Here is a 16841-nt window from a genome sequence, read left to right on the forward strand (position 1 = left end):
AAAGGAATCCAAAGCAGAGTATGGTTGTGTTCATAGTAAGTTTGTCTTCTAGGGAACTCTCAGACTTTGATAAAGATGGTGCATTGACACTGGATGAGTTTTGTGCTGCTTTTCATTTGGTGGTTGCTAGGAAGAACGGCTATGACTTACCAGAAAAACTCCCTGAGAGCTTAATGCCCAAACTGATTGATTTGGAAGATTCAGCAGGTAAGATTGGGAGCCAGAGGGAGCTATTTGCATGCCTTGATAAATATAATTCTTGATTTAAAACAAAATCAAGATATATGTTAAATGTAGCTTAATAGCTTAGACTTTCCATTAGGAGCAAATAGATTTGCCATTAGAAAAGACAAGTAGACTGAACTTGGATTTATTTTAGTCAGCTTTTAAAAATAAAGAGGGGGTTAGAGTTGTGGCTTAGTGTTAGAGCACTTGCCTAGCACATGTGAGGCACTGAGTTCAAGCCTCAGCACCACATATTAATAAATAAATAAATGAAGGTATTGTGTCCACCTACAACTTAAAAAAATATATAAATAAATAAATAAAAACAAAGAATATATACCATTGTTTCATCTTTAACTTGTTACTTGCTGAGATTTGAAGAGCATTTCAGTTTTGACATTTATCTTCTATTTTAATTGCATGATATATTGTCTGAAGTGGGTATAATCTGTCTTTGTTATAAACATCTTTCTATTTAATGCATCTTAATTTGTTGAAAGGAAATCATCTGATTTATCTTTAGACCTTTGCAATCACAAGCATTTTCCTTTAAAACACCAAACTTTTTTTTATGCAGATTGTAAGGAAATCTGGAAGTTTTGAGTTTGATGTTAGATAATATTATTTTGTTAACAAGAATGTTAAATGATCGTATTTACTGATAGCTTTCTTTAAAAGCATATTGAATACATAAATAGGCACTTAAATGACAGAGCAGGTGGTTTTTAACTGTTCTGTTTCTATACACACTGATCACGTGTATCTGTTTGAGATACTGAAAGATATAAAGGGATGTGTTTCCTGTTTTTTCCTCCATAATCATTGCTGTACACATTAAACATGGGCATGTTTCATTGTTTTATCTATAGTGCATAGCTTATATTTCCCAAACTCTAAATAATGTTTTTTTTTTTTTTAAATCAGGGGTAAAAATTAGCATTCTTAAATTCTGAATGAATAAAGGGAAATTTGTTACATTAATAAGCTTCCTTAAAATCATTTTATTATCTTCAGTCTTCCCTTCTAAATTCAGAACTTGGCTTTCAAATGAACATTTATCAGGCAACATCTCTTTAACCCAGAAGTGTGTATTGTCTTAATTTTATTGTCTAAGTTATACCAAAGGAAATCATACATATGATTACTTTTGTGAAGAGAATGACTCAAGAATATGAGCGTGCTTCTAGTTTTGCCAGTTATGTCTGTGACCTTGGACAAGTTCCAACCAAATACTCTACTTTTCCCTCCATTTCTCTACCTAATATATGAAATAGATGCCATTCACATTGACCTGTACACTGACCTTTTGTCAACCGGTAGGTCGATTAAAGAGTTTAGCATTGATTTTATTTTTTTAGGAACATTTTTTTATGAGAATCCTAAGGTTTTATTTCAGATACTTATAAAGTATCATTTAACCTCTAACTTGAACTAATGCTAAATACTGTGTCTTTATTTATGTGATTTTGTTTCAGAGTACTTGATTTATCTACTTAAGAAATAAACAAATAACTCCTTTGTTTAGCTCAGATGATAGTTGCCAAAAGAAGAAATTGCAGTAGCCTCAGACTCTTGATATTATTTGGTTTAAAAATTAAGCCTTAGGACAGTGGGTGTAGCTCAATGGTAGAGTGTTTGCCTGGTTATGTGCAAGGCCCATAGATTGATCCCCTGCACCTTTAAACAGTAACAACAACAAAAAAATTTGAATCTTGGATATAGAGTTTTTATATGACTGAAGCTTTTGAAAACTGGTAGTATAGTAATACAAGGAGATGATTTAAGTTAACTTTACTCTTTTGTATGTAATTTTCTAGAGACTTGTCTGGTTTTGTCATCTATATATGTAGATAGCTGAATCTGGCTTTTGCATGTAATTAGTGAGTTTTTCTTTTATTTAATTTGAATAAAATCATTGCCTTAGTAAATATCTACTGTCGAATTTTAAGGCTGATGTTCTGAAAGTAGTTCTTTTCTGGGCATTTTGTCCAATTTTATACTTGTTACATCTATTTAATTGTCTTTTTGTCCAATTTTATGCTTGTTACATCTGTTTATCAGAGAGGCTAATATTTTGCCTGCATATGTCTGTGCACTATTGCTTTTTAACTATGATTTTAGAGGTATCACAGGCTTAAGACTAAATATAATACATGGTTTTCTGATTAGCTTTTTTATAAACATTTTAACCACATAGATTCACATCTGTTTTGTCTATTTATAAATGATAAATTTTGGAATTCTATTAAGTTAGGGGTTGTAGGAAAGAAGTATGCCTTTTTTTCCCACTTGTGATAACCCTGGGATTCATATGACACAAAACCCGTTTAATGTAGAAATTGTCCTGTGCTACTGTGGGTCAGTCAGTGTCCATAAAAATTATAAATAGCTGTGTTTTTAGAAGTGTACAAGGGAGAAGTAACCAGATAGTTTCTTCTGGCAGATCACAGTTATACCTGCTTTAGAGCTGTTTTGACTATTGGCCAAGGTAGTTTCTCTGTTTGATTTCTCATAGCATCTTTGCTTACTTTTCAGAATAGAATATATCACTCTGAATCTTGTTTCTTTAATCTTCCCCCCCCCCTTTCAAATACTATACTTCGAGCTTCTTTTTTAAAAAATGTATCATATTCATTATTAAGTATCTTTAGGAACTGGAGTGTTGGCAGCCATATACTAAATTGCTCAGTAAAGAATTATTAGAAGATTACTGCTATTAATGTGTACCATTTTCAAAGTAAGAAAGTTTTGTTGATACTTTTCTGACCTTGAAAATATAGAAGTTTATTATATTTGTGATGTTGGGACATACTGAAATATTACCTGTACAAGTGTTCTATACTTAGAATTTAAAACTCTTAAGGAGTAGGGGACAGCTCAGTAGTAGAGTGCTTGCCTAGCATATCTGAGGCTCTGGATTCAATCCCCAGCACCAGGTAAATAAGTCCAACAGTCAAATAGATGGTAAACAGTGGTAACTTGAATTAGAGCTCCTGGGAGTTACAAGTTGGCTTTCTTCAGATGTGTAGACATGGGTTGAGTTAAATATATATTTTTTCAAAAATAATTTGAGCAGGTTTACGGGATTAAATAGCAGATAAAACAATTATGAATCAGAGGTAGAAGTACTTATATAGACAAATTAAAATATGTACTGTCAGCACTGAATTTGGCAACTAAAATAGAGAAACTTGGTATTTGTTTTACAAAAAAAGGCATGTAGCTGGGTCAAATGGTGGTTCCATTCCCAGCTTTCCAAGAAATCTCCATACTGCTTTCCAAATTGGCCGCACCAATTTGCAGTCCCACCAGCAATGTACAAGTGTACCCTTTTCCCCACATCCTCGCCAGCACTTGTTGTTGTTTGACTTCATAATGGCTGCCATTCTTACTGGAGTGAGATGGTATCTTAGGGTGGTTTTGATTTGCATTTCTCTGACTGCTAGAGATGGTGAGCATTTTTTTCATGTACTTGTTGATTGATTGTATGTCCTCCTCTGAGAAGTGTCTGTTCAGGTCCTTGGCCCATTTGTTGATTGGGTTATTTGTTTTCTTATTGTTTAATTTTTTGAGTTCTTTGTATACTCTGGATACAGAATACAACAGACACTAGTATGGCAATATGTAAATCAGTGAATGTGTAACCGATGTGATTCTGCGATCTGTATACGGGGTAAAAATGGGAGTTCATAACCCACTTGAATCAAAGTGTGAAAATGATATGTCAAGAACTATGTAATGTTTTGAACAACCAACAATAAAAATTAAAAAAAATAAAATAAATTTTAAAAAAATAAAAAGTGAAATATGATTTTTAAAAAAAGGCATGTAAAAAATTCATCCGCAGAAACAGTGTCTGAAGCTGAATTCAAGAATGTTTATCTTTAAAAAAAATTAAAATAATCTACTAGCCTGCTACTGTATTGTTTTTTAAGGGGAAAAAATGTACAGGTGCTGTACATCTTAAATCCAAGTCTCTAAAGAATAATCTTCTTTGTAGCACAGATACAGTTTTACAGTTCTTTTGTGATTGTATGATACATTTTCATCTCTCTTTCAAACTAGACTATAAACTCTGGGGATGGTAAGTGGATTAGTTTTGTTTGTTGTATGTCAGCACCTAGCAGAGTGCAAATTGAATACATAAATAGGCAGTTACATTTTTTAAAGGTCATTGACAGAGCAGCAGGTAGTTTTTAACTGTTCTTTTTCCATACACACTGATCATGTAAGTATCAGTTTGAGATATAATGCATTATCTGTTTGAGATATTGAAAGATATAAAAGGGGTGTGTTTCCTGTCTTTTCCTCCATAATCATTGCTGTGCACTTGAAACATGGGCATGTTTCTTTGTGTTATCTATAGTGCATAGCTTATATTCCCCAAACTAAGCAGTACTTCCATCATGAATATTTTTAAAAGCCAGGTAAGAGAAGGCACGTGATACTTCTCATGAATAGTTTACTAGAAATCCATGTAAATTGAGACTACCTTTATTCAAGTTAATTACTGTGAAGAGCTTCTCTTGTATACATCAAAAAAAAATTAACAAAACAGCCTAAACACACGCCCACACACACATACCAATAAAAGTAACAATCTTGGTTTTTGAAAATTCATTATCCAAGTGCTGTTAATTACAGAGAAAAAAAATAATGAAAATATGTACTAATACTCATCATCATTACATTCAAGGAATTATTTCTCAAACCACCCCATCAACACACACACACACATTCTTAACTGTCATTTCTAGGTACTTATTATAGCTGAAAAATCAATATAATAAATTACAAATATTGGCAAAAAAGCACTATGTAATGAAATTGGTGGGAGTAATTAGAATTTCTCAACTGCAAGACATTGACAAACCAAGCTAGATAATACTTAAAGGAGAAAAACTACGAGGATAATTATAGTCAGGACTTTAAGAGATTATAGTTTCAGATCATGGAAATAATTAATGATCCCCTTAATTGTTTGTTTTTGCAGAAATGACTTTTTTATTTATTATTGTGCTATGAAAGTGAAAAGGGAATAAAAGGCAGTTCTGTTTTCTCTTAGAGAACTCTGTAGGAGAGGTGGTCTTGTCTTCTTGCTTAGTACTATATATATCCCAGGAGCCTGGAACCTTAATAGGCTCTCAGTAAGCATTCATAGACTCAATTAGTACTTTTTAATTTTGCCAAATTACACTCAGAATTAACATTTTTCATTCTTTGCTCTTAATACTTATTTCCACAATGTTCTGTATGTTTAAGACAAAGCCCCAATTATATTTCTTTTCCTCTTTTTGAAATACTAGTTCTTATTTTAAGTAGTTTAAATTAAATGGACTTTGTTCATTTTAAGCTACCGTTTGATAATGGGAACCTCTTCTGTATCTCTAGTAGAATAGCTGAGTCAAATTGTAGGTGCTATCACATGTTCATCAGTATTGTGAAAGAGTTAGCAGATAAAATATAATTAGAATTTTGGGTGTATTGTTTTTCTTTCACACCTAGCTGGGCACGATTTTATTTTCATTAAAAAAAAAAAAAAGCTTTGATTTTTTAAGTTAAAATGGGTGGATTTCTACATAGACCTTCTTAAGGTCTGTTTACTGAAAAAAAATTCCAATTTGTGGAAGTTGGAGAGAAGTGGAGTTCATTTTTAAAACAGAACTTAGTTTTTTGATGCCAATACAATCACTCAAGACAAAACAGAGCATATCTTAAATTCCTTCTTTAATTTCCTCTTGCATATCCATTGCTTTTATCCCTGCCTTTTAAGAAAGAATGGAAGAGTTACTATCAGTACTTTTCCTCAAAAGCTTAAAATTCAGCTAAATCCATTTTTTCTTTATTTTAATTTTTTATTATAAGAATAATAGTTATTTTGAATAAATAGTAGATATAGTTTTGCCTTCATGAATCTTTTAAATGAAGTTGGAACCTTGAGCCTTCATGACTGAAGAACTTCCTAGATTTGTTTGCTGCTTGAAAGCAGAATAAATTTTAAACCATAATACTTCAGGGGAGTGTATATATTTATATAAGATTAATGTGCTGGCAGTCACTTTTGAAATAACTTTTAATATACTAAATATAATATAAAAAATAAATTTAGGATGGATAGTTACAAACTTAGAACAACACTGAAGTTCTCTAGTAAAGAAGCTTTCAGCAGGTACATTGTATTGGACTGAACCTATGAATTTTCCAGATTCTTTGAAAGGTAGAAGGATGAAAACTGCAGCCAGTGTTAATAAACCAGATATCATTCCCCAGTATGATCATACTGGTTTGTCTCTTCCTGACAAACCAGTTTTATACCTGGAGAGAAACTTTCTTTGCGTAAAAGCCCTTTGGGGGTTAGCTTTAACAAACAATTTAGCCTCATGCTCTTCTTTTTCAGCCCTGATGCTCTGATGGTGTCAGGGCAGAGCAGAACCCTCAGGAGGAAGGCAGGGTTGACACAGTGTTCCAGCAGGAGGCTAGGTTGGAACACTGCATCAGGTAAGAGTAAAACTACACCCCTGCCTCCGGAAAGATAGTCTTGTGGGCGGGCAGTAAGCTCTTTGCTCGAGTGTTTACAGGGAGCAAAATTGAAGGAGGTGCATCCATATCTAATGCTTCTCCTCAGATTCATGATTGTTGGTTTCTAGAATATAGGTAGTTTGCTCATTTTGCTCTTTGCCTACTGCTGTTTGTTGTTTTATATATGAAGTAGGAAAGAAACAATGTATAATTTTGCAAATTTGTCCCAGAAGTACTTTTTGGATTTGCTAGGACAGGAATTTTTTTCAAGTTACTAATCTCGGGACCCTTTTTCCTTCTTACAAATTGTGCCTCAGGAGTGTTTGATCATGTAAGATCTATCAATAGTCATCCTGTTAGAAATTAAAACTGATATATTTTAGTTTTTTCCTATCTCCCCAACCCCAACATTTAAAAAATACTTATTACTTAAAAACAACAGTAACACACTCTGTACATATTAGCATAAATATCTTTAGGAAAATAACTGTATTCTCTAAAATACAATTATGAAAAGAGTGACATTGTTTTGTATTTTTTGCAAATTTTTTTAATACCTATCTAATATAAGTCAGCTAGATTGTCATATTTATTTCTGTGTTTAGTCTTTTGGATATCTTATTTTGTTTGAGGTAAATTTGGGCTCCAAACACCAAGCCTTGCAGCTCAAATCAAATTTGTTGCTTGTTTTTGTATACTGCACAAATTGAGTGGGTTTTTTTTAATTATTGAAAAAAACCAAAAGGATAATATGTCATCATACATGAAAATTATGTGAAATTCGTATTTTAGTGACCATAAATAAAACACACAGCCACACTCATTCAATTACAAATTGTCTGTGGCTGTCTATGTACTACAGTGGCAGAGTTGAATAGTTGTAGTAGAGGCTATATAGCCTATAAAACCTAAAAAATTTATTATCTAGACCTTTGCTTAATAAAGAAAAGTTGCTAATTCCTAAAATACATAAAGAATATCTAACTTTGCATAGAAAAAGGAAATACTATTATATACTGCTTTCAGATATTGTTGACTGTTCTTAGGTACTACGTCAAACACAAATGGTGGACTGGGGGTGTAGTTCAGTTGGTAGAGCACTTACTTAGCATGTGCAAGACCCCAGGTTCGATCCCCAGTACCACCACCAAACACACACACACACACACACACAAATTGTAATTTCTTAAAAGTTATTTGAAGTGTGAAAGCTGAAACCATATTAATGAATTTTTTGTAATGTTAATGTTGTACTTTGAATGAACCCTTTATCCATGAATGATTTTGTATCATAATATAGTGGTTGGTTATAAAAATAAGAGTTTATTGAGTTATACAGATCTTTTACATATTGAGATGTTTCATTATAAAATATCAAAAATATTTTCCTTTTTTTTGGCAGTACCAGGGAATGAACTATGGAGTACTCCACCACTGAGCTACTTCCCTAACCCTTTTTGAGATAAGTTCTCTCTTAAGTTGCTGAGGCTTGTGTCTAACTTGAAATCCTCCTGCCTTAGACTCCCAGATATCTGGGATTATAGGTAGGCACGACCATACCTGGAAAAAAAGCATATTTGTTAATTTTGTAACCTGTCTCATCAGAGAAGTCTTTATGTGCTAGGAAACACTTAAGGTTATGGATATATATACACATTTTTCAAAATTATAAGTTTTTCCTAAAAGCTTAAAATTTGTCGTAAGTAACAAATACTGAAAAGAGTTGCTCACTTTATTCATTTGAGAAAATGTCTGCCTAATACTCAAGTCCAAATACTTATAGTTTATAAACTGTTCCTTCAAGATAAATGGTATTCTATGAAAAGTGGTCAGTTCGGCTTACAGCTGAATCACATAGATATTGTTTGTTTGAGACAACCATTGTACCCTGATATGCAAAAGAAGTGCTTTATATATATTTCCCATTTTGTCACAGAGTATTATAAAGGTGTGTTTTTAGTGCTAAAATTTATCAAAATTAAATATTATTTGCTTCATTATGAAATTCTTCAGTGAGAGCAACATGCATTTTTTTGTATTATAGTAAAAATTTTGAATTTATATATGTGAGGGTGAATAATACATTTTGTCATCACTGCCGTGATTCTTCTTGATGAACCAGTAGTGCTTTTAACCACTGTTGCTTTTCAGGATCAGTGTCAATATCAACACAGGAAGAAAAATTACTAATATTATTACAAGAATAATTTTGACTTTTCAGGAGCCCCCCCCCCCAAAAAAAAAAAAAAGAATTGTAAAGATTCCCAAAAGAATACATTGGGAATACAGTGATACATTGTTTGAGAACTGAGATTGTAAGAAAATAATCATTGAAATGATAATAAAGTATAATTACTTGGGTGAGTAGTATTTTATTTCTTAGCCTTAAGAGGCTAGACCCACTGTAGCTTTTGTACCACTGATAGAGATTATCTGAATCTCTTCCCAAATTATAACTGCCTTGAGGTGAGGATGTGGTATAGTCTGTCTCTGAATTTGTAAAACAACATCATGAGAACTGAGATCTGAAAGCCAAACCAGAGCCTCAGAAGGCCCTAAGATGATGTTGAAGAGAAAAGAATAGAGTCTGGCTTTAAATTGATTCTTTTGGAAATTAATCCCCCTAGAGTAAATACTATTTAATTCTATTTATTTTTCTTTAATACTTAAGTGCTTTGGTGGGGGGCAGGGATCTCTCGTAAAGACCTTTCTTCATTTTCTATGGCCCTGGAGACTTTCACTTTTAGCAAATTTCATATTGTTAGAAGCTATCTTTCTTTGCTTAATTTCCTTTCACTTTGTTATGATGGGGGGAGAAAGGTTTATAATGTCGGTTCCCACAAAAAAACACCAAACTATCCAATGAGAAATGACCTATTACTGTTTATTCTAAATAATTTTTCCACTAGTTCTTTAAGAACTTTGAGTTCTGCAGTCTTCATATAGCAATAGCTGAAGCCTTCCTGCCTCTAATGCTCCCACACTATACTGTGAATGTATAGGACTCAGAAAGAAATAGGAACATCTTTTCAATTTATAATACAAATAGAAGTCAAAATGTAATGCTAGACTGTAAACTAGAACTTGCAATGTGGTATAATGATAAAGGTATAATTATAGGGTACACAAAAGGAAAATATTTTGAGAGAGTCATGAAACACCGCGGGTAGAAGGAGAATTTTGAGAGTTTTCCCAACTATTAGTTGTGATTCTAAGAAAATGACAGCAATGAAGAACACAAAAAACAACTTACTCAATAAATACTTGAGTGCTATTCTGTATTAGATCCTATGTTAGGTACTAAAAGGTAAAAATTTATGACTAAATTGAAAGATTAAAAGCTATATATCGGTAGGTTTATTATATGGCTGTATGCTTAGAAATCTGAAGTATAGAGCTAACACTTAATACCAAGTATCTTTCTTTCTGGTGGAAAAACTTGGATATTATTTTATTTAACTTGCCCATGGTCAAATAGAAAGACAGAGACAGATATTGGAATTGTGAATGATATGTGGTCTAAACAAATTACATACTCCCTGTTGATTGGGATTATATTCAAAGCTGTGTAAACCTTGGAAAAATTAGGGAATTTAGTTACTTTTGAAATTATATTTTTAAGTGTAGCTTTAGAGAGATTTTAAATTAGGGTTTAAATAGAATTAAAATTATAGTATGATACTTTGATTTACATTAAAAATCATTTTGAATTAGTGTCGTGGATTTGTAGCTATCGATAAGATAGCAGTGAGTGTAATGACAAAAGTTTTAAGGGCTGGGGGTATAGCTTAGTGGTAGAGGGCATGTGCAAGGTCTGGGTTCAATCCACAGGACTAAAAGAAAAACCTTTCTTAAAGCTAAGTTTCATATGGGCTTATGGATTTTTGCTTTTTTTTTTTTTTTAATGACTGGGAATACCTTTTATTTTCCATTTTTTTGTATCAAGAAAGATTTGTAGAGGAAATGTGATTAATGAGTATGAATCAGCAGTTCCCAAAGTATATTTCAAGAGAATATTGAAGAATTTTATTTGATGAAAAGCATTTGTGTTTTAGAAAAACTGACTTACAAAAACTGACTTAAGTTTATTTACTATTGGACATAAGTAGTCTTGATATGCATGGGAGTGCTCCAACAGGGAATTAATAGTATCCCACAAACTTATTTGAGCAAAAAAACCCTAATTTTTGAAAGTCCCCATAGTGATTAGTATTACAAGAAATATACTTTCGGAAGCTGATAAAAAAATCCATCCCTGATATCAGAAACTGAGTCAGAGCATTTGACCTCTTTTATTATCACTGTGTAAAATAAACGTATAACACTCTTCTGCTTATTCCTAACTAGATTTTATTTTCATAAAAAGTTAAAAAACTGGTTTCAGGTAGACAGAGTAGTATGAATGAGTATTGTCTGATGGTTAAAATGTTTATTTTGGGAACATAAGAAAAATCAGTTTATAAATTACTACTTAGGAAAATCATCTGCTAGCTTTTTTATAAGTAAATATTCTAAACTAAAATATATTGTTAATAGAGGAGTCTTCTGTTTTTAAATTACAGATGTTGGAGATCAGCCAGGCTCTCCTACTGAAGCACCTCCAAGCAAGTCACCATCAATGCCATCACTAAACCAGACTTGGCCTGAGCTGAATCAAAGCAGTGAGGTTAGCATAGCTTTCTTTTCTTCTCTTTCTTTTCTTTTTTTTTTTTCAATTAAAAATTTGCATTTTTAAGGTAAGAAATTTCAAACAGGTTAATGTCAGTATAAAGCTCTTTGAGCATGCATGCATAGTTAATATAACTGATAAATAAATGTTTGTAATGATGTAACTTTTGAGGTTTTTAATGTACATACACTATCATTTGGTTTCCATTGTTTATCCCCACTAAAATATTGTGAGTTAGTTGGGGCAGATGAATGAAGTTAAAAGTCAAAGTGAATGACTTGGCCAAGATCTCATTTCCAGGAGATTTAAGAGCTAAGATTTTAATACAAGTCCTTTGATACTAGTCAGCTGCCTTGTCTAGTGAGTCATGCCATCTCAGTCCTTAGGTACATGATAATACAATTGGAATCTTGGGATTGGAAGTGATGTGATGTCACTAGGCATGCCTTCCACAGGAATAAGATGTTTTCTGTGACCTTATTCAATATAAAATGGAGTGTTTTTGTCTAAATGTGTCCAAGCATAGTATGCAAAATAGAATTTGGGACAAATGCATTGTTCTCCAGTGACTTCAAAGTTCTATCATATAAAACAATAAAAGGATCACTTTGCTTAGAATAAAGGAAGAGGGCCTGAGGCCCCCCTCTCCTGAAGCACCTCCTGAGGATGCTCTGTTGAACTTTAGTGTTCTGGAGGACTCCATTTGGAAACCACTGTTCCAGCCTGAGAGCATTTCTCTTTGTGAATAAATTATCTTTTTTTCTTTAGGTAGTACTGCAAAAATAAGAGTTTGTTAACTTTCAGGAAGCTTCTGTGCTTTCCATGTTCTTGAAAGCCAGAAAAATACTAGATTAAAGAGTACCCTAGTTAATTTGGGACAGTTGGAAAACAGAGAAGTAACTGGCAGTTTTGTACTATTTTTACTGCTTTGTAAACACCCAATCACAGCCAAGACTGTGTCTTAAGCATTATAACATTATACCATATGTCCTACCATCAGATGTAAACCTATTAATATGTTTTTGTAGAGAAGGGGATTAAGCCTTTGAAAAATTGGCCAGTAGAACGTTTATGGAGAATAGATAAGTGTTCCTGAAAATATTACTTTCACTGCATTTACATTTCTATCATTTTTTAAAGGCACTATCAGAATAAAAGGAGTATTGTTAGCCTACTTTTATCAGTTTGTAAATAGGAGCAGCTCTTATAAAGAGTCTCAACTCCTAAGCCTGTGTTCATTTTAAATGAAATCACATGCAATTAACGCGTTAAAGACAAGGGCTGGAAGTCCCTTCTCAATTCTGATTCCACTAGTTGCTGTCTGCCTGATTAAATATTCCTATCAAGTTCTATTTTCTAGTATTTGCTAACAATACCAAAAAAGTGGTAATTTTTTTTCACTTTATATGAAATATCTAAAGCTCATAGAACATTGGTTTTAAGATGTATTAATGATACCTATTTTAAATGATACCTATTTAGCTACTTAGGATATAAAATTTAGATTTTATTTTCATTGTCTACCACCAAAACACTAATATTTTTTTAACTTTAATTTAGCACCTGTGGATATGGATTAGGTAGTACAGTGGATAACACTAATGATAATCACTAACATTTGTTGAACACTTTTGATGTTCCAGTTCTGTCCAGAAAGCTCTTTATCTATATTAACTCCTTAAATCCTCAGAATACTCCTTTGAAGTAGATATTAATTTCATGTTACAGATGGTGAAACTGAAGTACAGAGAGGTTATGGAATTTAACTGGCCCAAGTTTGCAAAGCCCAAATAGGATTCCAGTAGTCTGGTTCCAGAGCCTTGTGCTCTTAACTATTTACTAAAGTCATGAAGAGGACAGTCTCGTCCCTCCAAATTGCTTACAGATAATCTTGTAAAATCACGAGGACAAACCTCATGACACCCAAGCAGGGTGTTAGTATATATGCCTTCTTTTTGCCAAAGTTTTCTGTATTTGAACTTTTTTCAGTTAATTAGGATTTTAAAAATTCCTTATGAATCCTGGCGACAATAATCGTTGAAGAAGAAAACAATTGTATTAACAGATATTGTTAAGTCACTTCCTTGAACTTATGTCTCCTGATAGAAGTGAGTTATTATGGCTTTTCTACCTAAAATACTTTGAGTGCATCACTATTTCTGTTTATCTTATTTTTCAAGCTAAAACTAATCTGCAGAAAAAATTGATGAATGATTGTATTGCCCATTTCTGTAGATAATTTTTAATAGTGCACTCAATTGCTAACTTCTACATGTCTTCTCAAATTGAATATCAGTATTTTAAATAGTAAGTTGAACTTTGAAGCATAAAACTATACTTTCCCAAAGTGAATTATAAAAAGAATTTTGGTGAATGGGTAGTTGTGTGTCTGTGTGTAAACATTTGTTTGTATATATTGTATATGTGTAGATGTTTTTCCCTCTTCAGAGGATAACTGATAAATTTTAAGAATCTGATTTAACTGACAATTTTAATGTAAAAATTCTGTACCATATTACTAAGATCTCTACAACAAATGGAATTTACTGTAATTAATATTGAATTATCCACTATTTTAAGAGGTATGATATTTCTTTGTGTACCTCTTTTAGATACATAATATTTCATATACATCTTCTATATATAACACATACTCAAATGCTTGATTTGCTCTCATTGTGGCTGCATTCTGATTTTTCTAGCATGGGGAGGGGGGTGCCTGATTGGCGATTCCATCTTGTGAACTAGCATGGCCCTGTTTGTTGTGCTGATTGCAGGGGTTGACTTGCTACAGGTTGACATAAGCACAAACATATTAATTCCAGAATTCCTTGCATTTTACCTCAATTATATTTTATTAAATATCTATGCATATGTATAAAATATGTGCACGAACATAATAGAATCATCTTTCAGGGGTCGCACTGGCAAGTCACACTGACTTGCTTTGTTTTAATCAAAACTTTGTTACCATTACCAAATCAATGCATTAACATTTGAATTTTAAAAGAAGGATTATTCTTTCTTCCAGGCAAGACAAACCCCTTTACATTTTCACTTGATAGCCATTTATATCACTCACAATATGGTCCTGTATTATGTTTTGAATCTTAATTCTGTAAGGCTATGAATCTCTTTAGTAGAGATTGCAAAAAATTATTACTATTCAGTTGATATCTGCTTGTGAAACTGTTTGCCTTTTATTCAAAATGACCCAAGATAGATAAGTATAAGATGTTCATGGAAAAATAGAAGTTACATAATAATGTTAGACCTATGAAACACAGCTTGCAGTGCAACCTCTGAATTACTTTGCTAAATCTTCTCCAGTGATCTTTTACTCCATCTTTCTCATCATGCTGACTTGTCTCTCCTCTGTCTGTTCAGCAGTGGGAGACATTTAGTGAACGCTCTTCAAGCTCACAAACTCTGACCCAATTTGATTCTAACATTGCACCAGCTGATCCTGTAAGTCAATCACTTAGCTTGCTTGTTTGAAATTAATTTTATTAACCCAAATTTCCATTCATTATGGTTTTTTAGCCAATATGCATGATTCAGTGCAGTGCTTAGAGGGAAATGTTGGCAGACTTTTCAATTTTTGTGTGTTTAATGGTGGAAAGAATTTTTTTTTTTCCCATTCCTTGTATTTTCTAGTTATTTTGGTGAGAAAAACTATGCTTTTAAAATCTGGTACATGTGTCCAAAGAAGCATTTTGTGATAATTGATTTGGTTAACCATGTTGTCATTTGCTAATTAAATGTATGTTTTATTTAACATACTACGTATTTCAATGTAGTGACACTTATGTAAATATTATTTGTATGCTTATGCATCATGTAATATGTACTGTGTATGCAAATATTTATGCAGTGTCATCTTTTTAAAAACGCTTCAAATGATAGGCTTTTGTTTAATTAGTATGTTAAGTTCTGTTAGATAGATTCCAGTTCAGTAAAACAATACATAGCTATTTGTCAAAAATTCCTCTTGTGCAAAGGAACCTGTCTTGTCTTCCTGTGGTTTACTGTGTTTTTTGAAAATGCTACAAAGTTCATATCCTGATTGTAAAAATAAATTTTATCTCTATAAAGTTAATTTCATCTATGCCCCTCCTGTCCTTGAAGTTATTTGAAAACTTCAAAACTTTAAATTATTTTTCTCTCTGTTCATTTCTCTGCCTTTGCATGCGCGCGCGCGCGCGCGCTCGCTCGCTCTCTCTCTCTCTCTCTCTCTCGACATGCTAATAAGCACTTTCCAAAAACAAAAGAGGAATTCAGTAGTAAGGGAAGAAGAGTGTAAAGGTAGGGTTTTTTTCTTTATGTTTTCTTAAGTGAGCTGAGTAGAAAGCTATGTAGAAAGTGACACAGGCATTCTTAGATTTAGCAGCTGGCAATTAATAATTAAGTATTAAAATGGCTTCATCATTTAATATGGATTTGGAGAAGTGGCTTTAAAGATAAAATATCTTCAGTTTCAATCAGTGGGTTTTGGGTGCCTTATAAAATTTTAAAGAATTTGTATTGAGGGCTCAGTGAGGCTCAGTGGGAGAGCACTTGCCTGGCATATGTGAGGCACCGGGTTCGATTCTCAGCACCACATATATAGAAATAAATAAATAAAGGTCTGTCACCTAAAAAAATTTTTTTTATAGAATTTGTATTTGAAATATAGAGGATGCTGTTACAGTCATTTAATTCAAACATAATATATGGCCTTTAAAAATGTTTATAGTCTATTAAAATATTCAGGGACCAATTTATATGTAGATCTTCTGTGCCTTTTGCTTCTGTTAGTATATTTAAGGCATTTATTTTTTACTTTTATCTGAAAAGTGCAAGAGAAATAAAACCAACAGTTGAAATTTTTGCTGCTTATTAGCAGCCATAATTAAGATCTTTTGGGAAGTGACAAGTTTTAAGCTTTAAAGAGTTCCCTATTTTATTTCTACCTGCTAATTTTTTAAATATATAGTCCAGTTAATTTTGTTTACTTAATGAAGGTATTTTATAGAAAAAAAAATCATCTTAATCTCTTAACCCTTACAAGACAGTGAAAATAATCACACGTAGTATTATAACTCTTTGTGAGACAAAGGAAGAACATTATATATAAAAATCTAGAGCTCAGAGGCAAAATAAATTGACTCATGACTGCCAGGAAATATAGAGGAATGTTAAGCTTATTACAAGTGATGTTCTTACTTGGAAATAATATCCTAATTTATGAGTGTTTAAAAGTATACTTTGTTATTTCTAGTGTGGTAGACAAGAGATTGTAGGAAAATAAAGAATGCTTGACATTTTAAACTTGAAGTTAGACTTCTGAATTTGATCATTTTAATTGGCATTCATAGCAGACATGGCTTTCCCTATGTTCATATGTGAATACATGACCAGCTAACTCCATATCATGTACAATCACAGA

At 32.5% G+C, this 16841-nt stretch overlaps 1 protein-coding gene across 10 annotated transcripts in view; it reads left to right on the forward strand.

The window, feature by feature from the left end:
* Reps1 (RALBP1 associated Eps domain containing 1) overlaps positions 1-16841 on the forward strand; it is a 76209-nt gene that overhangs the window by 39734 nt on the left and 19634 nt on the right. For 4 of the 10 annotated variants that reach the window (XM_027938455.3, XM_027938456.2, XM_027938458.2 and 1 more), the window contains exons 8-10: positions 53-207; positions 11307-11410; positions 14801-14881. In XM_027938455.3, the coding sequence (XP_027794256.1) occupies positions 53-207; positions 11307-11410; positions 14801-14881 (340 nt within the window). The remainder of the gene's footprint in view (positions 1-52; positions 208-11306; positions 11411-14800; positions 14882-16841) is intronic. The other 6 variants (XM_027938457.2, XM_071612987.1, XM_071612989.1 and 3 more) reach the window with 2 other exon arrangements.

This window comes from Marmota flaviventris, chromosome 6 (assembly GCF_047511675.1).
Source record: "Marmota flaviventris isolate mMarFla1 chromosome 6, mMarFla1.hap1, whole genome shotgun sequence".
NCBI lineage: Eukaryota > Metazoa > Chordata > Mammalia > Rodentia > Sciuridae > Marmota > Marmota flaviventris.